General features: G+C 37.6%; 1 protein-coding gene across 2 annotated transcripts in view; it reads left to right on the top strand.

The window, feature by feature from the left end:
- EIF3H (eukaryotic translation initiation factor 3 subunit H) overlaps positions 1–25,008 on the top strand; it is an 86,418-nt gene extending 61,410 nt beyond the window's left edge. The window contains exons 3-8 of one of the 2 annotated variants that reach the window (XM_068525864.1): positions 10,319–10,486; positions 12,024–12,123; positions 13,355–13,504; positions 20,782–20,899; positions 22,908–23,040; positions 24,785–25,008. In XM_068525864.1, coding sequence (XP_068381965.1) covers positions 10,319–10,486; positions 12,024–12,123; positions 13,355–13,504; positions 20,782–20,899; positions 22,908–23,040; positions 24,785–24,882 — 767 coding nt within the window. In that variant the 3' untranslated portion in view covers positions 24,883–25,008. Of the gene's footprint in view, positions 1–10,318; positions 10,487–12,023; positions 12,124–13,354; positions 13,505–20,778; positions 20,900–22,907; positions 23,041–24,784 lie in introns of both variants that reach the window. The other variant, XM_068525863.1, reaches the window with a different exon arrangement.
- The last annotated feature ends 509 nt before the right edge of the window (positions 25,009–25,517 follow it).

The raw sequence follows: 25,517 nt of genomic DNA, 5'->3' as shown, positions 1-25,517 counted from the left end.
ACCCTCTCTCCACAAAAGTGCATATTTGTATGGTTTTGGGAAAAAGAGATTGTAACAGGAAAAGTAACACGGCCTCATTAAAAACAAGCCACAAGGATCAAGCCTCAGATTTATTGTGGTGGCTATGAGGGCTTCTGCTTGTCCATTTTCTCAGCATAGACCTCTTTATTCCTTACCCCATAAAAATAAGTTTGCGTGAAGCTGAGTGTGTAGGGGAAGAGATGGGGGCAAGAAAGGGTTGGATGGAGAGTGTGGTTACAAGTACTTCTGTTTCTATGATATAAATAATCCATGGGAAATTATTTGCTCTTCCTCACCTTTTCTTTTCTTTAACTCCTGTCACTTTCCATTCTTGCCAGCTTTCCCTTCTTTGCGTTGCAGTTAAGGATACTCTTAAAAGATTCGTGTCCTTCAAGCTTTCTTCTTATAGCATCTTTAATACTGATTTTCTAATCCAAATTGTCCTGATGTTTGAAGGTAAAGGGCACTGTCTTTGGACAGTTGAGGCTGCAGGAGTGGATCACCCTACTAAGTGATAGGTGGCACGTTAGAAAGCTGTTTGCTGTATTGAACTGAGCTGAGCTCCGTCACTTGCGTGGGCAGTATTTCCAGTAACCTTTACTGAGTCAGTGCCTTGTGTAAGGTGGCACTGCTGCTCACTCTTCCTTCCCATTTCCCCCCGTATTCTCAGCACGGTTTCTAAAGTCACCTGTTGGGGAGGGGGCAGGGAGCTTATTTCCTTTATTTGGAAGAGTTACAAATGCAATCAGGAGATAGAAACTTATATAGCACAATGCAATTATATTGTTATATACCCAGTAATAATAGAACACCCAAGATTACCTTTTCTCGAAATCTAATTTCTGTAGCTTGTCTCTTTATTGACTCTGTTCTTTATTGTACTGAAAATAATTAGTTTATAGTTTTAGTATCTAAGAAGTATTTTTTCCTTTTGTAATCCTTTTTCATGGTAGACTGTTTTTTGATCATATTCATATTTGTACATAAACTTTCCTTTGACTCAGATAAATACCATAACCTCTAGATTATAAATAGCATTTCTGAATGATAGGTGATGGTGGAAACCCACTGAGCTCTTCTTGAGGTCATTCAGTGCACCAAGCTCTTGTTGCTAAGGCTTTCATTTATCCTCTTTACTACTTCATGAAGTCGATACTGTTTTTATTCCCATCTTACAATGGCAGACACCTAGGCTGAGACAATTTGTCATAGGTCACACAACTAATATATGTTAAAGATGGTGTCTTAGTCAGCTTGGGCTGCCCTGACAAAATACCATAGACTGGATGGTTTAAACAACTGGATGGTTTAAACAACAGGAACTTATTTTTCAGTTTTGGAGACTGGAAGTTCAAGATCAAGGTGCCAGCAGGGTTGATGTCTAGTGAAGGCCGTCTCCTTGGGTTGTGGCTACCTTCTCACTGTGCCTTCACACAGCCTGATGACCCAGTACTGCCTATGGATGGAGAGAGGAAGCAAGCTCTGAGGTGTCTCTACTTATAAAGGCACATACTCCATTGTGAGGGCCCTACTCTCATGACCTCAACTAAAACTAATTACTTCCCAAAGACCCTGTCCCCAGATACCATCACATTGAGGGTCAAGCTTTTAACCTATGAATTTGGGGTGGGTCACAGTTCAGTCCATAGCAGATGGTATTCAGACCAGGTTGGCTACTTCAGATTCTGAATAGTCTGGTACCATATTCTGTTCTCTGCTCCCACAGTTTAGGAGCTCTGGTATCCAGATTATTTGGTGACCATGTTAAATGTAATAATTTGGCCAGCAAAAGAAAATGCTGTTGATACTTGTGTACGTACTCCTTTAATATTGTATGTATTGCACACTTCTTTTGCCGAAAACCATGGAAAATAAAGGTAAGAGTAAATAAGAAAACAAAAATCATCTATGATCCCACTCCCCGGAGAACTGTTGCCATTACCATTTTAGCATATTTCTTTCTAGTTTTCCTCTTTCGGAGGAGGGCGCAACCTAGGTTACTCACATATTCTGCTTTTTTTCCTCCTCTTGGCATCTCACGAGCATTTTCCCAGTTAAAATTTTTAGAAACATTCTAAATGATTTTTGCCTTGGAGAAAACAGATTTGAGAGCTACTAAGAAAGTAGAGGACTATATGAGCTGAGTGTGGGAGAAGGTGGACAAGATTGATGACTCAGGGCCTCTCACTGAGGGAGAAAACATAGAATTAGTAGGCATGGAGGGTGGGATTGATAAAGTCAGTGTATAATTTTACCGAAAAATGCTCGTTAAGCAAACAGCCATCTGGACTGGAGGTAAGTTTTTTAAGTTGCCATCATCATATGGTTGGAAGTTGAAACCACCATTTTCTAGGTGGGGAAGTTAAGGTTCAGAGAGAGAAGTAAATGTGTTAATTGACCACCAGCTCCTATTGAAGAGGGGGTACCTTTAAAGCTCATGTCACTGTAACTTTTATCAGGCTCCCAGCACAGGTGATACTCAGTAAATGGTTTCAGAATGAACAGTATTGCTTGTATACTGCAAACAGTACTTCCAAAAAATGATCATTTGTTCTGTATTTTGAATATTTAGTGCTCACTACTGATGCATCCCATTCTGTGTTTTGAACAGCCTGAGTTTGATAGGTAGTTTCTTACAGGATGAAGCTATTAATTCATTTTCGTAGCCCTTTCTTCTTTTATTCCCCTGCTGCTGCTTCTGCTGCTGCTTGTAACTTGTACAAACTGTTTTCTGTGTTATGACTCATGAGCCATTCTCTCCTTGTTTTACTTTAAAAACCTAGATTTATAAAAAAGGTAAATCAGTTGTGATTGTTCTATTAGAGAAATGCTTTTGCTTCTCAAAACACTGTACAATAGTTTTCCTTTGAAACCCCACATGAAAATTTCATTTTAGGCTTAAGAACGAGATAAAAGTCTTACCTACTTTGGGATCTTATGTTTTTCTCCCTTTGGATAATATAAATTACCATGTTTCCCTTTTTGATTTGACTGCCAGAGCCCAGAACTAAATTTGTGTGTTTTAACCAAAATATCTATGGCTTGCTTCACTTTGTTCAGGTCTCTGCCTCACCTTCAGTTTCCACCTTCTTTAATCTAATTTGTAATTTCCCTAGATGTGATTTTACTGGTTATGCTTTTTAATGCAAGCTACTTCATGTCCTTTGTGAACATGGTAAGATGGAGATGGATTGATTTATCTATCTATAATTTCCTAATAATTGTGACCCTTCTCTAGTACATTAACAACAATTAGGTTTTTGAAATATTTCTTTTAGTACCTAACTTTGTGCCAGCATTAAACAAGTACTTGATATATAGCTGTAAATATGACAGGGGCGTTACCTGTCCTCATGAAAGAGCATGAAATACATATTTTTCTAAACCCAGAGATTCTCATTTGGTCTTCTAACATACTGTGCTCCTAAGTGTAGCAAGTGGTAGCAGTGGTCAGTAGGTTATTCTTTAAGTGAGAATTCTTCATGGTGATAGGTAAGGAAAGGGGGTCTATATCCCCTTGCTCCCATCAAAGTGAATTTACTTTGTTTGTGTAAACAGATCTCAAATGACATACAATTAACTTAGTTGCTGTTCTGTGTCATTCACTTACGTGCATCTGTTTTCATGACCAAGGACATAAATGTATATATATTTTAAAAATTCTCGTAACCTCAGAGAAATAGGATTTCTTGGCTGTGTTTCATGATTTGGTTAAGAAGATACAATATGAATTTGTTGCAGCATATACACAGTATTTTCTGTGAAGAATCCAGTTTATTTCATAGGAGACTTCTTGAGATACATTAAAACCTCTAAAAAACCCTGATTTCCAGTAATTTTCAAAGCTCTTACTAGTTTTAAAAGATAAGGTAGCACACACATCCTCTTCCTTTATTCCCAGCTTGGCATACAGAAGAAATTACTTGTCAGAATTCATAAACACTTTAAAGAAGAAATTAAACCACCCAGGACAAATGAACACTTTAAAAAATATTTCTGGTAAGATTAAGAAAGGCAGTATTTTTGTTATTTCTTTTTAAATAGAACAGGTTAATATCTAGGTAGAGTAGAGTTTATATTGGACTCTATATTTCTCTATATTGTGAGAAATTGAACTCTTACCATAGTTCTTAAGCAGTCCCAGCGTGGCCTTAATAACAGGTGTATTAATTGCGGGGGGTGGGGGGGAAAGGATGAATACGTAATGCAGACTGGGTGAAGAGAATATGGAAGTTTTAAGAAATACGTACTCTGTAGTTCTCTCTACCCAAAGTAGACTCTTATTTAATTCTTTTTTCAAATGCACATTCTGTTTGCTTAAATCTACATCTGCTCCTAGCTTTGAGCATTGCCTGAAACGTATGTGTGGCTTGGCAGAAAATCTGATATGAAGAGGAAAGCACAGAATAGTTTGTCTTATTAAATGATGAGGCAGAGCCTTCACAGTTCATAGCCTGTCCGCGCTCACTGTGTCTCATGGTGCTGCTGGGAAAGAGGGTTGTGATAATTTTCTTAAAAGCCCTCCTTAGATTAGCCCTAATGCTAGAACAGATATATTTTGATGTATTCCACTTTCCTGTCATGTTTGTTGTTACCATTGATTTGTTTCAGAGTTGTGGGGTTTTGTTTGTTTGTTTGCTTTTAAAACTGTTTGCATCTCTTGGTTGAGCTTAGTTTGTTTCTTTGTTTCAAAGAGCATGTACAACTACATCTGGTCTCTCTTTGTTCCTTTTCTTGATCTGTTTGTGCAGGTCATCTTTGATCTGGTCCAGTGCTTACTTTCAAATAGTAACATAGAATGCAGTGTTTTAGGAGTTTGATTACATGTTTGTGATAATTTCAACTTTGACATTTAAAAATCTTTGAAGGTGGTTTTATCACTTAAAATCTTACTGGTAGTGCTAAATTACTAGTTAATTTAGTGATCAAACATGCACAAGCTGTGGTTTCTGAAAACCTAGAAATTGTGTATTTCTGCTGTATCTCTATTATGCTTTATTGATTCAGAAATAATTCACTCTACACTTTACTAATAAAGAAGAGATGAGATTCTGTAAATGGATGGTTGCCTGGGCTTCGGAGTCAGAAAGTCTAAAGTCCAGTTGAGTCCTGCCACTTTACAAGCTGTGGTAAACAGCTTTTCTAAAAGGATTTCAATAATCGTGATTAGCTCATTAGAGTTATTGTGAGGAATAAAGTCAGATAACATATGTAGACCACTTAGCAGGAAGTGTGACATAATAAGTGCTCACTAAGTGCTAGTTTCTTTCCTGGTGCTTAGTCTTGTCCTTTTCCTCCAGGCTATATCTATGTATATTTTTAATAAGATTTTATTATAATATATTTTTAAATTATTTGGATTTATTTGATACAATATTAAGTAGTCAAATAAGACAATAGATCCATTGAATTGTTTTTAATTTTTAAAATTTAAATTAGTTGATGACTTGGTCCTTTAATTGTTCCCCAATAAGACATCTATAACCACCCCTTCCCCCCCCCCCCGCCCCCACCCGCCCAACAGTCTGCCAGACAGATAGTTTTGGAGTATGCTTCAGCTTCAGTTTTCTACTTTCAGCTCATCCCAGCCTGGCCAACTGTGGTAATTCTTTGTTCCAGTTTTTTGGCAATAAATTGCATTTCATGAGGGCTCAATTAAAATAATAAAATAAAGATGGTTTTTAAAATGAAGGTGAGGAATTGGAGGTGAAAGGAATGCTGATTAATTATTGTGCTGAACTGAAAAGCTTTGAATTCATTGTCCTTCCCGGTGATCTTAAGGGGAACTCATATCTCAAACTCTTGTTCGGTTGTTTGCCAGTGTGTGAGTCCAGATACAGCATTTAAATATAAGGCAGCATATTATTTTCAGTGTTTTCATATTTGGAGATAAAACGAGAGAAAGCCCAACAAATGTGGTGGATTTTTGTAAGGAATAGTTATTGGGCAGCCTGCCTCAGTTAAGACTGTTTAGCTCTAGGCAGTTTAAAATGGACTGTTTTGCAAAGAGGGTATCTGGAAAAAGTGAATGTGAATACACTGGTGCCAGATTGCGGGCAGTTACTCGGTGTTGTAAACCAGGCTCTCCTTTGCTTGCGAGCGGCTTAAGCAATGAAGGCAATTGTAGAGGTTGAAGAGATTTATAAAACTTCACCTCATTTTTATAATCCTTCCAGATTTTGTAGCACCACCTCAATTGCATCTAAGTGTAGCTTTTGTATTAGTAATTTGAGTTGGCTTGGTAGTAACTACCAATTTGTCTTTGAAATTCATTTGCTGTGCACTGTTTCTCCTCAGTCAGTCGGCAGGGGGTTTGCTTTTTAAACTAACAATGTTTAAAATGTTCTTTCCTAAACTTCTCACTACACAATTCTGAGCCTTTCTATTGAATATTATCATATTTTAAAGTAATCCCCCTCTCCCCAAAAGTTTTCCCTTACTATTCATCTTTGGAAAGTTCTCCAGAAATATTTAGCCATTAACTCAGAAGTTAATATCGTTGGTTGAAATTGCCACCTGGGCTTCTGTTAAATACGAGAACTTTAGAACAAAAATGAAAGTGTCTCTAACCCTGAGCCAACTCGGCAGAGTTGCCAATAAATGCTTGTCTCTTATTTCATTGATCTGCATTAACTCAACTATAGGGAGGTGTGGCACTTTATATCAAGGAACTTTGGTTTTCTTTTCCTTCTCCTTTCTCTTTTGTTTCTTTTGCTGTAATTCTCTTCCTTCTGAGAGATAGGAGTGAACCTTATCTGTCTAGCCACATCTTTTCTACCCTTCTTTTTAAAACTCCAGTGGCGGGTGGTGGCGGGGAGAGGGTAAGTGAGGATGGCTGGGAATGAGAAGGAAATAGCACCAGCCCCTACTCACCAGAGCCTGCGGGCTGGGACACACGTCCTCACAGTCCTTTCCAGATAGCACGAGCCCTTCCCCTTTCTGTTTACCCAGTGTCCTAGCTAAACTGGGTCTCTTGTTTGTGCCTCACCTGCCCACCCCCGGTATCCCTCCCCTCCACCTCCAGCATAACTCCTGAGAGGGACTAGACTAGCAGAGCCACTAAAGCAGTGGCATTTGCCTGGGAGATTAGAATCTGGAATGATCGTTCCTTATTTCCTGTGTAAAGTTTACTGGCATGTCACTGTATCGCGACTTTTTTTTCCTTGTCAGAGGGTAAATGGGTGTCAGCTGGTGTGGCAGCTCAACTCAGTTGATTAATGGGTGTGTTGGGAGCACAGTTTTGAGACAGTTTAGTGGGACAGTCTGCTGTGCATTTCTTATCCCCACTTAGGTTTACCGGGAAGCTTTTGTAGGGTTTGATTTTGTACTTTTTGAGAACTTGGATTGGAGGAGGAGGAAAAACTGTGAAAGGAGACAAGGGTCACATGTCTGTGTTAACATAAGAACAAGGACATAGACCTAAAAGACTGCAGAGATCAAAATTCACTTGGCTGTTTCTGAGTTGTCTCTTGCTTGCATATAATAGAACAAATATGACTTCTTTAAAAAAATTTTTTTTTATTACATCGAAGTAACCTCTTTAAACTGTGCATTTATTGGAGCCTCATATGTGTAGTTCCAGCGAGGACTGGACCTCAGTGCACCCCAACTTCACTTTGGAGCTCTAGCACCCTTACCCTCACCTTTTCAAGGATCACTTGTAGTCTTTTTAGATCCTTTCTTGCTCTGATACCTCCAAGAGGACATTCATTAAAAAAAAAAAAAAAAAAAAAAAAAAGTTGTGTTTCTTAATTTAAAAAATTGGGGTGGTAAGTCTAAACCTAGATGAAGAATGACCTGAAATTTCACATATGTTTTTTGTGTGTAATAGTGAAATTCCAGTTCATTGTAGATTTTCAAAAGCAATTTTATTAACTCACCTGTCATTGCTCTTAACCCTTAAATTTGTATTTTCATCCTATGAAAACTCTTATGACCTTAAAAATAAATTTTTATTAAAGCCTCGTAAAATCTTGTATGTCATGATTTTCTAAGCTGTGGAAGAGGAAAATAGAAGTGCTCCCCCCACCTCCAACCTCGCCCATAATATAGAGGTTTATTTCTTCATCCCTCAATCCCCAGAAATAAATACATTGGCAATTATTACAATGGTAACTCCGAGGGCGACAGGCTTCATTCATAGGCTTAGTATTTAGTCTCTTCTCTAGCTGAGAGAAACACTTCATTTTCCTCCTTATCGTTAACCAAGGGGCTGTAAGATGGGTAAGACTCTGGATGAAGAAGGAATCTGGAGGTTTGCTACTGATTGTAAAGTTTTCTACTTCATGCATCCTGAAAATGCTATTATAAAATCTGTTGTATTCAGGCTGTTTGACTTAGTAAGATTACAGAATATTTTTCATAGGAAAGCACTTTTATTTTAATTATTAATGCATGCTACCTGCTTTAGTTTATAGAAAAATCATTACTTGTAATTAGCATATCCAGTGAACAGTGTGGAATCGTAGCATTTTGACTGGGATGAGCTCTCAGATCTTTTTGGAGATGGGAAAACTGAGCATCAGAGAAGGACAGCAAGATTCCCCACGGCAGAAATCTCAGAGCCGACATGAGAACCTAGATCCGGGTCTAGGATTCCGGGTCTTTTCTTCTTTTCTACTATTGCCAGTTGGTAGAATCTGTCTTCTGCTTATATTACAGCTAAATTGTACATTGACAGATGTTTTAGAAGTACCAATTTTAAAAAACTCATCCTATAAAATCGTGTTTGTACTGTCAGTTGCTTGGTAATTGCTCCCCGTCTCCTCTTTCCTATCCCTTTAAAATAAATATTAAATTTAGTTCTGGCTCCTGTTTTACTGGTGATATTAGAATTTTTCATTCATAAGTTACATTTGATTAAATTTTACTAGCCAAATCAGTGATTTTACTTTAAAAGAGTTACGAAATTTTAAAGCAGAAAGAGACAATAGCGATGGTTCTATCCCAGTTTTATGTGGTTGATAGGAATCTGTTAAACTGGCTAGGAAGGGGGGTATCTTATATGCTAGAGAGCGAAAAAATTAAGATAAGAGATAATTGATTCAAGATTACCGTGTTAATTTTATACTGCTTCTTCTTGAGGCCATCATATTGTATATAAAAAGAAAACTTCAAAAAACACATAATTCTTGAGTAGTTGATGAGTTGGCTGCCATCTTTTATCATAAGAAATATAACCTTCCTTGGAATAAGCAGATTTATACTTTCTTTACCTAGTAACACGTGTTGGAAAAGACCGTGTCCATCTGGGGAAGTTTCTTTTATACTTTATGATCCTGAATTTTGTTTGCTTTGTAAAACCGTAGTGCTATAACCAAGGAAATGACAGACATTTAACTTTACTCTTGCTAAAACCTGATTAAGAGTTTTGAAAATGAAATGGTTAGATTTTGAGTTAAGCAAATATGTTTACTAAACACAGTCATGCGTTTTTATTATAATAGAAATAGCTTGAATATTATGTCAACTATAAAATTTTCTCCTGTTTTACATATTTGCTACTCATTATTGGCCTATATTGCTTTTTAGAATACATTATTTATTATAGTGTCTGCACCCATTTTTCTAGTAATACGGCTTTGAGTTAATAATATACATTATAGTCATTAATTTGACATGTAAAAGTCATCCAACTGTTTCATTCTATACATGGCGATTAAAATACATCTATTCTAATGAAAAAAAAATACTGGTGATTACTTAACACAAAGGAACACACAGACAAGAAAAAAGAATTCTTTTCTAAATTTAGCACATGCAGCAGGGGGCACCAGTTGAAGGCAAAAATGAATTCTTATATTTTTAATCAGCTACAGCTTGTATCCTGTTCATACTTAAATAATGTGGTAGTTAATTGTTTTCCTGTTGGTTTTCTTGATGGTTTTAACTTCTCAGTTCTAAAAGCTGTGTTGAAGACATCGATAACTACTCTCAACTTATTTATTCAAACATAACTTCTTAAAACCAACCAATTTAGTAATCACACAAATTTTTTCCTTAAAAGTGGAGACACATTTAATAAATAATTACTTGTTTGGAATAAGGCATTATTATTACATTTTTAATACTGTTTCTACAAAATGTGCTTTTGTTGATGAGAAAAGGAATGCCCTAATGATTTGAAAGCTTAATTTGTTTTCTTTACATGTGAAGCGAATGAATTTAAAATCTGGAAACCTGTTCCCTTTAGCTAATAAATAGTTGTGTAGAAATTTGTTTCCAGAAGGGCTTGTTTTTAATCTGGGTAATGTAATTACATAGTTTTTCTTTTGTCCCCCTCGTCCCCATCCTCTAGTCCAATATCAGATGGAAATGATGCGGAGCCTTCGCCACGTAAACATCGACCATCTCCACGTGGGCTGGTACCAGTCCACATACTACGGCTCGTTCGTCACCCGGGCGCTTCTGGATTCTCAGTTCAGTTACCAGCATGCCATTGAAGAATCTGTCGTTCTCATTTACGGTTAGTAGGAGTTTCCTTTATTATTCTTTTCTTCCCTTAATATTATTACTACTACTACTATTTTTGCTTTCTGTCTTTTCGCCTCTAAGAGCAGCCTGGCAGGCCTTCTCAAGTAAATACCAAGCCTGTTTCTGCAGCAGCCTCAGCAGCAGCTAAGTCTAGACAGGGTTTCCTTCTTTCTGTTTATTTTTCTTGCTATCAGAGCCCTGATGTGTACATTTTGGAATGCTGGAGTAGCTGCTTCATTTTTATTCCTCCATCTCCCCTCCCTCATTTGAAGGGGCTGGTGGAACTAGACCAGATGTCTAACAAACCCCGATTGCTAGAGTGTCTGGCTCTGTACGTGACTGACCAATCATAACACAGTGTGCCAAGTTTTTTTTATACCTCTGACAGCAGCGTACAAAACCTGGACTGTTTCTTAGCACAAAGATTTTTTTCTTTTCGGCCTATTTAATGGTGTTTCCTCAAGCTCTCCAGACCAGATGTTCTGTGCTGTATCAGAACTGTAGGCAATTTAACAGCTTTATAGCCTTCCCCCTCCCCAAACACTCACAGTTTGCCATATCTGGCAGACTTGCATATAGTTTCCAGCTGAGAAGTAAATGTAACGTCCTGAGTATCTGTCAGAAAAAATACTAATGAATACGATCAATCTTATGAGCTGCCCCCAAATTGTTTCAGTATGTTAACAATTGGATTACAGTAAAGAACAAGTTGTTAAAGTGTACTTATACTGGCTGGAAACATTGCATCATCAGACCTTGATGAATTTTCCACTTGTTTCAATCTATTTTGGTTTTCATTTTATCACCTATCGCTAAAAGTTTCACTGTGTTAAGTTTCAGGCAACATGAATGTTAACACAGGTTTTAGGCGAATATTGGCATGCCGGAGCCGTTATCATGCAGCAAGTGCTAAGCTCCCTTACTCACGGAGTGTTTAAGCAGTTAGCTTTGACAAAATTAGTTTCTCTAAAACTAAAGAGACACTTGTGATTGCACTTTGACTTTAGTGGTTTTGTTTTTAGAATCTGCTTTAACTAAAAAATTTGAACAGTGATTGTTAGGATGGATAAATTTTGGAAGGGCTGTTCATTTAAATTAGTGGACTAAGAACTACACAATGCGTCCAGTGAATTTTCATGTTTAATATGCATTAGGATTTTCCTTCTAATTATACAATTAATTCTAATTATATGTAAGATGTATAGAACATATGCTATATTTAATTCTTGTCAAGATTGCTGGTTCTAGCTGAGGAACAGATTTGAAAATAACTGTGTTTTGTATCTTCTGTTTATACTTTCGGGAGGAAGTTATTCTGCCTATTAAAAGTAGGATGATAGGTTCCTGCATTTTCACTTACTGTTTGCTATGCTGGTTTGAATCTGCTTCAAACTGTGTTCTGATTATTTATTTTGATCTTCGTTTTGCAAAGACTATGATAATTAACAGAATGTGCCCAGAACCAGTGTCATTTGGGCACTGGTAGCGACAGAATTCTTAGTAATTTCTTTTTCTTTTCCTTATTTGAGATCCCATAAAAACTGCCCAAGGGTCTCTCTCACTAAAGGCATACAGACTGACTCCTAAACTGATGGAAGTTTGTAAAGAGAAGGATTTTTCTCCCGAAGCGTAAGTGTTTGGGGGCCTATAAGGCATGTGTTAAGGATCGGGTGTTTTTCTTTTAAGATATTAGTTTGCCACATGTATTGAATCCTCGGTGGTGGTGTGGTAATGCTTTTGCCATGTGGACGGTAGAAGTTTCTGCATGGCTGAGTGCCACTTGATTTCTCCCTTTCCATGTTTAAACTGTTCTTTATGGAATGTCTCATCTGTTGTTCTCAGCATGGGTGAATTCAGTTAGAGTGGGGATTAATTAGCTACTGGATTTGAAGAAATATATGATTAAATAAAGGGAGATGGGATGAGTGAGTGTTCAGTGGCTGTCAGATTGTAAGTTCTGTGTCAGAACAGTTGTGAGCTGTTTGTCTTATTTTCTGACCTCCTGTTTCATGGGGGGGGGTGGTGTGTGGAAAGATACAAATATTTTTTAGGGTTCAGTAAGGAATGTGGATTTTTTGGATATTTTATGGGTGACAGGTATGCAAAGAATTAATTGAAAAAGCTGTTTTGTGATCCTACATAATGGCATTGGAATATTTACATTAAAATTTTAAAAATTCAGAATTCTTTCATTTTCTGTTAATTATAGGAATTTTTATTTCTTATTAAAGTTAGTGCTTTTGACTTCATGTAGGACAGACAGTTCATTACTAGTTTACCATTTGGCTCCTAAAGAAATTAAGATGCAAAGAATTTAAAAAGAAAAGCTAACTCATGAACAATTCCTGGGCATGGTAGTTATAACTAAACTATGAGGAGTTGCGTTCTTGCTGTGTTCTCAGCCACTGCGTGTGGAGTAACGTGTGAGTGTCCTGCTACTTGTTAATCTCTCGAGTTCAGTTGGCTTTTAAAGTGAACTTTCCAAAAACTAGAGTATTTCTCTTTTCTAGCTATTTTAAATGTTTTAGATGTAGATTATATAGCATGATTTCCTATGGCATTTACATTTTCGTATCTGAAATTTTGAAGATACCTGATTGTGAAGAAACAATAGTTTCTTTTGCTAAGAGTCTTATTTTCTAGTCTTAGAGCTCCAACTTGGATCATTTTCAGAGTTGTTCAAATCACTCGACTTATGCTTGACTCGGTAAAACTCTAGTTTCTCTCCCTTTTTAAAAGAGTGCTAATGAGACAAACAAAAATCCTGAAGAGGGCCTGTAATTAGGGAAAATGTATGAAATAATCACTTTAACACTTACTTCTGACCACCAGACTAACGTATTTTTAACATGCTTCACAGATTGAAAAAGGGAAATATCACCTTTGAGCACATGTTTGAAGAAGTGCCGATTGTAATTAAAAATTCACATCTGATCAACGTCCTAATGTGGGAGCTTGAGAAGAAGTCAGCTGTAGCAGATAAACATGAATTGCTCAGTCTTGCTAGCAGGTAAGCGGCCCTGTCTAATGAAAAGTCCCTTTTTTAATCACTTTCTGCAAAAGAGCCTTTTACTTAGACTTTAACCTGTGAAACAAGAAGAAAATTACTTAAGCACATTTTGAGGTTCTTAAGACATAGTAACAACATGTAGAACTTGTCCAGCTCTGCCAAAATCCCAGGAAAAACACCGTGGTTATTGATAAAGTGAGATGGTGTTTGAATACTAATAGCTCCTGTTATTGTAGGAACCCTCTGCTGCCTTTTCTGTGTCATTTTTGCTTTGAGATGGTACATGCCCACAGGGGAGGGGTGTTTTGATTTGGCTCAGCTTCATTTATTGTACAGTGTCCTTAGAGGCTATGGTATTATGTCTGGATGTTTAATAATGCTTGGGAGCAAACCAAAAATGCTTCTCTGTTTTACTGTGGCATTTGCCCTTGTTCAGATGTAGACTCTTTTAGCAGTAAACTTTCCATTTGAATTTTCAACCAAAATTAGAATTTTCTGAACCTGACACTGGCTTTTGCTATCTTAGACAGTGGTGACATCATTTGCTTCATCGTGACTGCTTTAGCTATCTAGTTGCTAAGATATTATTTATTATATTGATAAAATGCTGACTGAGGTGGTCTAAAACAGATTATTTCCTTTATGGAATTAATGTTTCATTTCCCCTCATTTATTGCTTTTAACAGAAATATGAAGAGAGTCATGTGTATAGCTCCTCTTAAATTCCCTTTAAGCTTGATGTTAGTGATTGTTTTGTGGCAGGAGAAGGCTAATAGCAAGTAGGTAATCTATCAGTATGCATTTGCTGAATGGCTTAGAAAAACAAGGTGTGTTTTCATAAAGCAACCAGTTTGGAACAGAAGCTCAGTTATTTATCAGGTTTCTAGTTATCCCAGATAGAAGCTAGTACAAAAGAATACGCAGGCTTTGTACTTCTTCAATATAAGACAAGTAGGGATAAACCCAGAAGGACCAGTGTACCCAGTGTTCTTCTCCATGCACTGGGATGGGTGGGACTGTGGTTGAAGTGCCACCTTCATTGCATGAATTCATCACAGAGGCCACTAGAAAGTCTTAACAGGGGAAGGAGATGGAAACTGGATGGTAAATGGAGTGCTCAGTAATACAGCAAGGTTGCAAGGGTCATTTGGCACTAAAGAGTGAGTGTACTGTTTGACTGCAAACGTATGTTCACAATAGTCCTTTAATTTGTCTCTTTTAGAAGGTCATATTTTTCTTCATTGCTTTCACAAACACACTGGGCACACCTGTATTTAAAGCATTGAGCTAAGAACCTTTTTCAGCATGCAATTTGATGTATTAAGTATATAGTTATATAATAATTTTAAATTTACTATGTGAAAGCTTTCGCTTACATATTATTTATGTCTTCACCTTTCCCCAAGCTTCCTTTATTGAGGATACAAAACAAATACAGACCTTCTCTGCTTTCCCATTACCAATGAGCTGGTCTGTAATGTCTGTTTGTCCAAAGCAGCATTTAGAATAGCCAAGAAAATGTTCCCAGTTTGCCATAGCAACTAAGATCTGGACAGATATTTTATTATAGTTTTTATCTTCTGTATTTTATGTGAAATAGGAAGAGAAGACGTTTGCTTTCCATGTGAAGTTATTTAAAAGGGTAAATTGGTGTTCCTGTTGGGAGGAAAAAAAAAAAAAAAAGAAGCAACCTTGAAGCCGTGCTTATACTAATGGACTGTTACATTGGCACAAATTGATAGTACTAATTTAAAAGACTGAAGTGTAACCTTTGTACCTCTCAAATTTTAATTTCTAACATTAGTAGCATGATGATGCTAATCATCATTTGCCGTAAAATTTTTTTCTAAGAAACCGCATCAGAAATCATTCTGAAGTAGCTCCTTAAACATTTTGCTTGGTCTTGCTTATCACAACCCATATGCGTGTTCCAGTTCTTTGATTTACCTGATAAATTTGCTTTATGCTATGAATAAAACATATTGTATTCCCTTTCATTTAAAAAATTCTAATTCTTAATTTTAATTTTATTAGATGGAAGTTCTGGTAATGGTTATTTCATAACAGCCTTTATTAATTTTTAAAAATCTGTTACACAAGCCTTTGGCTTTTCACACATGCAAAAACAATTCTGTTCTTATTTCCTCTTTAAAAAAGTAAACTAAGGGTGGGCATCATACATGAAGGAAAATAAGGACAAATTGATACTGTAGCCAGAGCAGACTTATCACTGCACCTCTCGGTTCACATCTGTTTAAGTTATCTGTTTTCAGTTCTTTGTTTCCTTGGCAGTAAAAGAAAAGACTATATTATTGAAACTGCCAACAATAACTCCCTGTTTCACTCTTCTCGTTGAACTGGTACTGAAAAGATCCCCATAAAGTTGCTCTTGGTAGTGGACCTGATTTCCTATGAGTGTTATCTGTGAAACAGTTCTGTATTATTGTTACTTCCTTTTGCCCTTCAAGACCCGTACTGTGCAGATTTTCACGTATTTCGTATTGGTTAGATTTCTGAAGAGCACTGTAGCAACAGAAATGTTATGAAATGTTTAAAGTCCGCACACCTGCGCTTGTGCTCTTTCACTATAATTACATATACCTACAACACGTAATGTTAGTACTTTCCATTAAAGACGCTTTTTAGTAGAGAGGGAAGTTCTCTTCTAGTAGCACCTTTCTCATTGCTAAAATCAGTGTAGTCAGTCTCCAAGATGTAAGGTCTGGAAAAAATAATAGATCTTTCTCTGCAATGGCAGTTAACTCTTCTTAATGGCTTTCTCCAGTGTCACTGCTCTCTCCTCGATCACCCAGTCAAGGATTGGTGGTGATCTTTCCCTTCTGTGAATTTCTTCTGCACTTAAGAACATAAATGACTTATTTAACAAGTAATCATGTAGTTAATTACAGTATTTCTTGTATTTAATATAGTTCTTTGGGCCTCAGTTCTTCCACTGGTGAAAATGAGGGATCAGGGTCTCCCCTGAGGCCTCATCCGGGTCTCTCTTTTTCTGCACCCTCTCTCCTTGGGTATCTCCAGTTCCTCTCTGTACTGGTTCTTTTCTGTTACGTTTATTGACTGGATTTTCCCATTAATTTTTTTTTTTTTTTTAATGCTCGACAGTTGAGAAAAATTGAAAGGATAGTAAGTAATACAGTGAACACCCATAAACATTTACCTGTATTCACCAGGTGTATGTGTTGCTACATTTGCACCTGTTCTCGTTCTCTCTCCAGACGTAAATGGGTACTTTCTTTCCTGAACCATTTGAAAGTAAATTGCAGACGTGGCACTTAACCCCTAAATACTTGAACATGCATCTCCTAAGAGTAAGTAAGGACATTTAAACTTGTGTAAAGTCACCGTCATCTTAAACAACAAAGTTACAAAAAAAACACCTTTAGACCTCGTGCCGTTATCATCCATCTCCTTTAACCTTTTACTTCATTGTCTCCCTTTTTTTTTTTTTTTTTTTTTCAGTCAGACTTCTTCATAGGATTTTCTGTATGTCGCTGTCTGTATTTACTCACTTTCCACTTATCCTAAACACTTAGCATTCCATCTGTTCTGTGTTGTTAAGAGTTCTCGCTGAAGTTGCAAAAGATGACTTTATCACGATACTGCTGGATGTTATAGAGTGTTGAAAACTTAATATGTTGATAATACCTTCTTCCTGAAATAATACTTCCTTTGTAGTTTAGGATACTACCACTGGGTTACTTCTGGGTTACTTCTCATTCTCCCCAGTCAACCTTCTTCTGCTCATCCCTAAATATCAGTGTTCCTTGGGGTCTGTCTTCCTGTGTGTGATTCCTGGGGTGATTTCATCTTATTCCTTGTCTTTTGCTACCTTAGGTCAGGGCCTCATTATTTCTTTTCCTGATTACTTTCACAGTCTCCTAACTTCCTGCTTCTAACCTTTTCCTCTCTCATTGCAGTGATCTTGCTAAATGCAAATTGTATGATCATATTACTCCTTTGCTTAAAATTTTTGGCTGAGTCCCCATTGCCCTTGGAGTAGCATCCAAACTCATAGCCCAGCTTCCAAGAGCCTTTGCACTGTGGCTGTTTGCCTCTTCAGTTTCATTGCTCCCTTTTTTCCCCGTCTTGCCCTTCTCCCGTGCTTCTGATGGACTGAGTTACTTGCAGTGCTTCAGATGTATCATGCTTTTCATGCCAGTGTCTCTGACCGTGCTACCTACACACAGTATCTGCAGTGTCCCTCTGCATCTTCCTTGTCTCCAACTCCCATCTTCAGCTCCTTCAGAAACTCAAAATTCAGCTGTCACGGTAATCTGGAAAGTCTCATCTGATCCTACCAAACTATCTTTTATGCTTCTGTTCTGTTATAGAATCTACTGCCACTGTGTTGCATCTCTTTTTGTGTTCCTTGCTTCTCACTAGAATGCTTTGAGTGCAACAATGTCTTATATAGTATCTTATAACAGAGTGACTGGAAAAGTAAGTATGGACTCAGTAATGTGTGTTGAAAGAATGCATGTGAGAGGACACAGTATTGTTAAATTTCAGCCCTGAAGTTACTTGGAAAGCATTGTCACTAAATAATCAGTGGATCTGGACATTTGATTAGCTATTGGGGAAAATAAAAATCGTTTTAATTCCCGATCTTGCACCATCAGCTCAAATTATGGATGAATTAAAATCAGACCATTAAGAAATTGGAAAAGAACAGAGAAGTGAATACTTAATCTGATGTCCAAAGAAGAAATATTTAAAAGTGAAAAATGGTTCACAAAATTACAATGGAATAAGATAAATATGAAATAAAATTTAATTTGAAAAAAGCACTTGATTCTTCAGTTAAGCCATTAGACCAAGCTGCTGGATCGAGGTAAGTTAGATAGTGCCAGACCTGGGATTAAAAGATAAATTTATCTACACACACACACACACACGCACACGCGCGCGCACGCACGCACGCACGCACGCACGCACACACACACACACACACACACCAGATCTATGCTCTGTCTGTTATTTAAGATAAAGAGCCAAAGCTTCAGGTTACAGATGGAATCCATGTTTTAACTGGATTTACTTTTAGTCATTCCCAATATTCCCAGTCTGTTTCTTCCTCAGCCTTTTCTTTCTCTGTAAGTGCCGTAACCAACTGTTCAGCTGCTCAAGCCAGGAAACTGGGAGTCGCCCTTGATTCCTCTCTCAGTTCTGCCCACTTTTCTCCATGTTCACTGCCACTGGGCTGTTCCAAGCCGCCACTACTTCTCTCTGCAATGCCACAGTAGATGGTGTGTGTGTGTGTGTGTGTGTGTTTGTGCGTGCGCGTGCAGTTTTAAAATAAAATTCATGTAAAATAAAATCTACCATTTTAACCATTTTTAAAGAATACAGTTCAGTGGTTTTTAATACATTTGCAATATTGTGCAATCATTACCACTAATTTTGAAACATTTTCATCACCCCAAGCAGAAACCCCATGCCTCTAAGTAGTCACTTCTCCTCCCCTCATCCCCTTGCAGCCAGTAGTTACTTTCTGTCTCTGGGGATTTGTCTCTTCTGGACGTTTCCTATAAATGGAACCATGTTGTAAGTGGCCTTTTGTGTCTGGCTTCTTTCACTTAGTATAATGTCTTTAAGTTTCATTCATATATCAGTACTTTGTTCTTTTTATAACTCAGTAGTATTTCATTGTATGGACAAATCACAGTTTGTTTATCCATTCATCCTTTTCGGGTTTTTCCCCCAATTTCTGTCTGTTTTGAATAACGCAGCTATTAACATACATGTACAAGTTTTTTTGTGTAAGCATAAGTTTTCAGTTCTCTTGAGTATATACCTAGGAGTAGAATTGCTGGGTTTTATGGTAACCCTATGTTTAACTTTTTGAGGAACCACCAAACTTCTCCACAGTGGCCGCACCATTTTACATTCTCCCCACAGTGCACGAGTATTCTAATTTCTCCACATTCTTGCCAGCACTCCACAGTGGACTCTTAACCGTCTCCTAGTTGCTACCCTCCGGTGTATTCTCTGCATAACAGCCAGGCTAAATCGTTTTAAAATTTAAGGCAAAACATGTCACCAGGGTTCATGTCAGAGTCGCGGGTTCTCATTCACACTAAGTGACCGTGTGGTTGGGGTGTTGTGTGAGGCAGCTAATGGCTTCTCGTACGTGCTTGTCTGGCCTCCCTAGCCTGTCTCTGTGCTCCTCCCATGCCAGGCCTCCTCTTTTTACCTGTCTAGTTCTTACCCACCTCAGGCCTTCAGCACTTGGGCTTTCTTTCACCTAGAATACTTTCTGCATGGCTGATTCCTTCTAATCTTGTGCTTTCAGCCTGTCACCTTTTAAAAGAGATATTCTGACCACACTATCTAAGTGTCTTATCTCCCCTCTTCCCTCCTCCCCTCTCCCCATCAATTGTAAGCTCAGTGAAGACCGAGACCAGGAATGTCTCATCCACTAGTGTCTCCTTATTTGCTAACACTGAGGCTGGAACATAATAGGTGTTTAGTAGATACCTGTGTGGAATGAATGAGTGAGTACTATTTGTCAGCTAGTTATTTTTAGAGTACGTATATGTGTAGTGGGCCTTAACATGGTAGGAGATAGTTGTGGGCAGAAATCAGTGAATATGGTGGGTGTCGTACTAACCATTAGCATCACTTTGTAAGAAGATTTTGGTAAGTAAGCTGCAGTAGAAATTTATGGAGAGGAAAAGAAAGATGAATGACTGTACTTCAGATTCTGGGAAGGGCAGAGGGGAAGGAGCCCTCTTTCTTCCTTTGGCCTTGCAGAATAAATACTATTGTTACTCTTTCAGAACCTGCTGGGTAGAGAAATCATGTGCCAGAAGTCTCAGTCTGTTTGCCGGTTCTTCCTTTCTGTGGCTACTGATTTCAATGCTCTGGAGCACAACTGGGGAGAGCGGAGGTGGGGCTCAGGAAACGGATTCAGGAGTACTGAGCCTAGGTTAAACTTGATAGTTCAGAAAGTACCCATTTTAGATACCCTGCTAGATATGTTTAACTCTTTCTACTCTGACATGTGTATGCTCTGACACTAAGAAATTGACCTATTTCAGATACCCTTGTAGTTAATAGTTGTGGGTTCGATATGGAAAGTTTAATAACAAGCTGACTACCTTTCTCTCCTCTGCCTTTGCTTTCCTGTATGTGTGTGCTTTCATTTTTTTTAGCAAATGGCAGATCAGTTTAATATCTCAAAACTACTTAGAGCAGTGGCAGAGCTATAACTTTCAAGTATGACATGTCAGTATACTTACTTTATATTTCAGCAGTCATTTGGGGAAGACCCTCCAGTTGCTGATGGACAGAGTGGATGAAATGAGCCAAGATATAGTTAAATATAACACATACATGAGGAACACGAGTAAACAGCAGCAGCAGAAACATCAGGTTGGTATTATGGGAAAATTCAACAAACATAGAATTCCTTTCGAAGTATGTTGCTTCAAGAGTCATCTTCAAAATGATCTAAATTATCTTTGATAAAGCATTGACCCTTAGCTAGTAACTCTATCATGTTTTAAAAGATTATTCTTTATATAGTATGTTCCTAATATATTATTTACAAGTTGTACTTAAAAATACCTATCTTGAAGAGAGCTGGTAGATTAAGCTCAGATTGTAATGCCAAGGTTATGCAAAAAAGAGATACATTTATTGAGAAAATCAGAGGCAGAGAGATTCTAGAGGGTCACAGCTCATTTCTTTACTAACTGTAATTGGTTTGCTAGTGGCTCATTGCAGTACGGTTATCAGTCTCAGTTCATTTAAAAAACTGAGCAGTTGTGATTAAGAGCAAGCAATTTTGATAGGAAATAATAGACCAACTGCTGTGAAATAGATAGTATAATACAGATTTACCTGGAATTACCTGGATATTCTCATATGCACATCCACACTGCTCTGGCCATTTAATCTTAATCTTTATTAGTGTTGCCTGAAGGCCACATGATTTTCACAGTTCCTGGAATACTGTTTTGGACTATATTGCTCTGAAATGTTCTTAGCATTTGATTCATAGATAAGTTGATTCCAGAATGTACATACATGTGAGTGTTTGATTACTCTGTTCATTAAAATGTACTTTAAACTAGATGTTGGTAACTGTAGGATTTTAAGCACAACTAAGTGGTTCTGAGAATATCATATTTAAAAAATTAATTTAATACCAATGTTCATATGTTTAGTGAAATTTAAAATACTGCGTTTCTACACACATAGAATTTTTAAAACACATATAAATCTATAAAGTATCTTATTTTTAAATGAAAAGATGGTGGTGAAGATGGTGATGGTGAAAATCTCTTATAAACTGGGGAGAATAAAACCAGCTTGATTCCATTCCCCTGCTGGTTCTTCCTGTAGGTAAAAGACCCAACTGGAGGATCAAATTGAAAATCTGTCACCAATGAAACAGTTGATTCTGGAAACCAATCTTAGGAGATATTTTTTAGAATTCTAGTATGTCATAAATTTTTGCATTTGACATTTATTTCTACTTGGCACCATTCATAACCCTTTTTAGATTTGTCTTACTTCTACTCTCATACCCCATAATGAGTAGAAATTTTTGCAAAGCAAGTTACTTCCCTTATCTAAGGGCTTAAAATTTTTACTAGCCTACCCTGGTTTCCCATTACCTGACCTTTTAAGGCTGTGTGTGGGATATTATTTCCTCTGATATCGTAAGCAATCCACAGCTATTAGCGTCTTGATTGTAGTTTGAACTATAAGTTTATAGTTGATATATACCTTTATATATAACCCCACTTTCTCTGCATTGAGTCGTAAGAATCCAGAGTTTGAAAGTTTTTGAAGCATTATCTGAGCTAATATTCATTCTTCGGTGTAGAGCTAAAGCACAGATGATTATCTGTTGTTAGGAATTGGTAGTATTTACTGTTATAATAATAACAGGAATGGTGACGTTATAATAGTAACATCATCAGTATTATTGTTACTTTGGTCAAGAAGGATAAAGCTGAAAAAATTCCCCAATACGGTATTTCATTACTTAGTTTTTCAAGTTAAGATGAATCATACTTGTAGTGCTGTTTACCCAGTTGTCATAGTTGGTCAAGTTACTCCCTTTCGCTCATGAATCTTGAGCTTCTTTGTCTGTAAGCCCCATGTTTCTCACATAACCAGTTTTGTTTTTCTAAATCATTAGCTATATAATCTTAGAGCTCAGAGTGACACTAGAGTTTACAACAAGGAAGTTTTCTTTGACTGTTACCATATTTAGCCTCTTAGAAAGCAAGAGTTATGAAGGGTTACATTTATAAAACCGAGATTGGAGTTCAAAGCAGTGGAATTTTGCTGATCACATAAGTGAGGGAGGTCTTTTTTCTCCCCAGGTAGAGAAAAATAACCCAATCATTTCCTCTCTGAATTTTAGTATCAGCAGCGTCGCCAGCAGGAGAATATGCAGCGCCAGAGTCGAGGAGAACCCCCGCTCCCCGAGGAGGATCTGTCCAAACTCTTCAAACCACATCAACCCCCTGCCAGGATGGATTCTCTGCTCATTGCAGGTATTGTTAGCCAGTGCAGAGCATGGCTGGTTTTCTTTATTCTTTAGGAAGCAGAAGACAGTGAGAGATGCACAGGGTAAGACATCTAAAAGTTAGTGTATTTTAAATGGTTAAATGATGAACTTGAATCTAGCACCTGTAATTTCTGAAATTTAAGAATTTGTCAGTCTTTGTTATTTCTAAGGTCCTTTCAGTGCTTCACTCTGTGTTTATCTAAACAAACACTTTGGAGATGGGATTATATAAACTTTCTAAAATGGGAAGGTTTTGTGTGAGTCATCTTTCATGGAAACCAAGAAAAAGTGTTTATCATCTCATAATGAAAAAGGCCATTGAGTTCAAACCCCTTACTTTTGATGTTCTAGCCTAGCCTTGAGCCCAGTGTGTAAGTGGGTGTTTGAATTGAACTGAAGTTTTTGATTCAAAGAGGTATTTCCCTTACTTTGACTTGTATTGTAGCAACATGAATGTAACTCTCCATGGACTTTCTCTGGGGATAAACATTTAACACTGCCTTAAGGTAGTAGAGCCGTTGTGTCCTATGCTAGGACTTGATTTTGAATATATAACATTCATGCCCTTATTTAGCTATAATCACCTTATTTCTGTATGAATGTTGTTGAATACTGTTTGATTCAGTCAGCCAGTTGTCTGAGAGATTTGTTAGAATGAAAATCCAACTCAGAGAAAAGCTGGTCTTCTGCAGTTTCTCAATTCTGTTGATATATTTTTAGTGTGGGGGAAATTCCAAATTCCTTAAAGCTTTCTGGTACCTGTATAAATGAGATTCGGGAAACTGAGACACATTACTTACTTAAGGGCCACTTCAAGCAGAATTGTATTTCTTATACTCTCAAGAAATGTGTAACTGTTGCATCAGATTAGATCATTTGTTTTAAGACTAATGCAGTGGTGGAGCCCTTTCCTCACATGGGCTCCTTGCTCATGCTCTGTCTGGGCTCTGGGGGTGCAGGAGGAGGCTATTGATATTTCTGGAGCACAGACTGAAAACTACTGTAGTTAACGTCCGGGTCAGGTGGGTCTGGTTAGTTTACAGTTCTGTGATTTGGTGTCTCCTTTCTACCTGGCTAAGAAGAGCCAGTGCTGTTTTCTCACTTGTCTTAGTTACAGTGTTGGTCTGGTCTGCACAGTCAGTACGTTTTGATTGACAGCTAATATGTGCTTAACTGCTGGTAATCTTTTTAAAAGTTGTTGTTTTTCTTCATTATCCATGTAACCAAGAGTGGAAGATAGCTTATTTTAAAAAAAAACAAACAACAAAACTTATATTCTTTATTATTCCTTATGAACGAATAGAATTCTTAATTCTTTTAAAAAAATTTTTATTGAAGTATAGTTGCCATACAATATTATATGTTACAGGGTTACAATTTAGTGAATCACAGTTTTTCAAGGTTATACTCCATTTATAGCTATTATAAAATACTGGCTATATTCCCTGTGTTGTACAATGTAGCCTTGTAGCTTATTTTATACCTAATAGTTCGTGCCTCTTATTATTCCCTACCCCCATATTACCCCTCCCCCCTTCCCTCTCCCCACTGGTAACCACTAGTTTGTTCTCTATATCTGTGTCTGCTTCGTTTTTGTTTTTGATTCAAAACATAAAATAAAATTCTGATGATGCTGTATTATGCTGATTTTCTTGTTTGACTAGTATTCTGGGTCATTTTACAGTTTGTGGAACATTATGACTCTCTTTCTCACTTTCCCAAATGCACAGGCCAGATTAACACTTACTGCCAGAACATCAAGGAGTTCACTGCTCAAAACTTAGGCAAACTCTTCATGGCCCAGGCTCTTCAAGAATACAACAACTAAGAAAAGGAAGTTTCCAGAAAAGGAGTTAACATGGACTCTTGAGATCACATTGGGGCAGTTCTCGGAAGAAACACACTTGCATATTGAAAAGTCTTTCTAGCAAATAATAAAATAATAATAAAACAATCTCGACTGCTTGCTCATTTGGTTTTAGACATATTATATTTAGCTTCTTATTTTTGTTTAGCTTATACCTAGTATTTCCAAAGATAAAGCAGGCTTGACCAGAAGCATCCCCAGGCTCAGACCTCCAGGCTCCGTCACCTTTGTCACACCTCTGTGGTGCCACATTTCAGCCACCAGATCCAGTGCCGCTTGTCCCGATGCCTGGCCCAGAGGCCCTGGTGCCTACTGTGAGTTCTGGTACTTCTTCGCTCCCAGGTGAGCGCCCCTGAAGCCCCAGGCTTTCTGTGCTTGCCCTGGCACCCCTGGTCCCCAGGCCTAGAACCGCTTGGCGTGCTTCCCGTGGGTCCGCCTTTTCATTTCTTCAGGTGATGGTTGCCCAGTCCCCATGCTCATAGGCCATTCATCGGGCACAAGAATTAAAAAAAAAAAAAAAAACATTTCACCAAAGGACCATGTTTTTGTATGAAAATGAAATTGATTCTGTGTGTGTGTGTTTTCTTTTTAATTGA

The sequence above is a fragment of the Eschrichtius robustus genome, chromosome 17 (genome assembly GCF_028021215.1).
Source record: "Eschrichtius robustus isolate mEscRob2 chromosome 17, mEscRob2.pri, whole genome shotgun sequence".
In the NCBI taxonomy this organism is placed as follows: domain Eukaryota; kingdom Metazoa; phylum Chordata; class Mammalia; order Artiodactyla; family Eschrichtiidae; genus Eschrichtius; species Eschrichtius robustus.
This window is presented reverse-complemented; position numbering and strand designations above follow the sequence as displayed.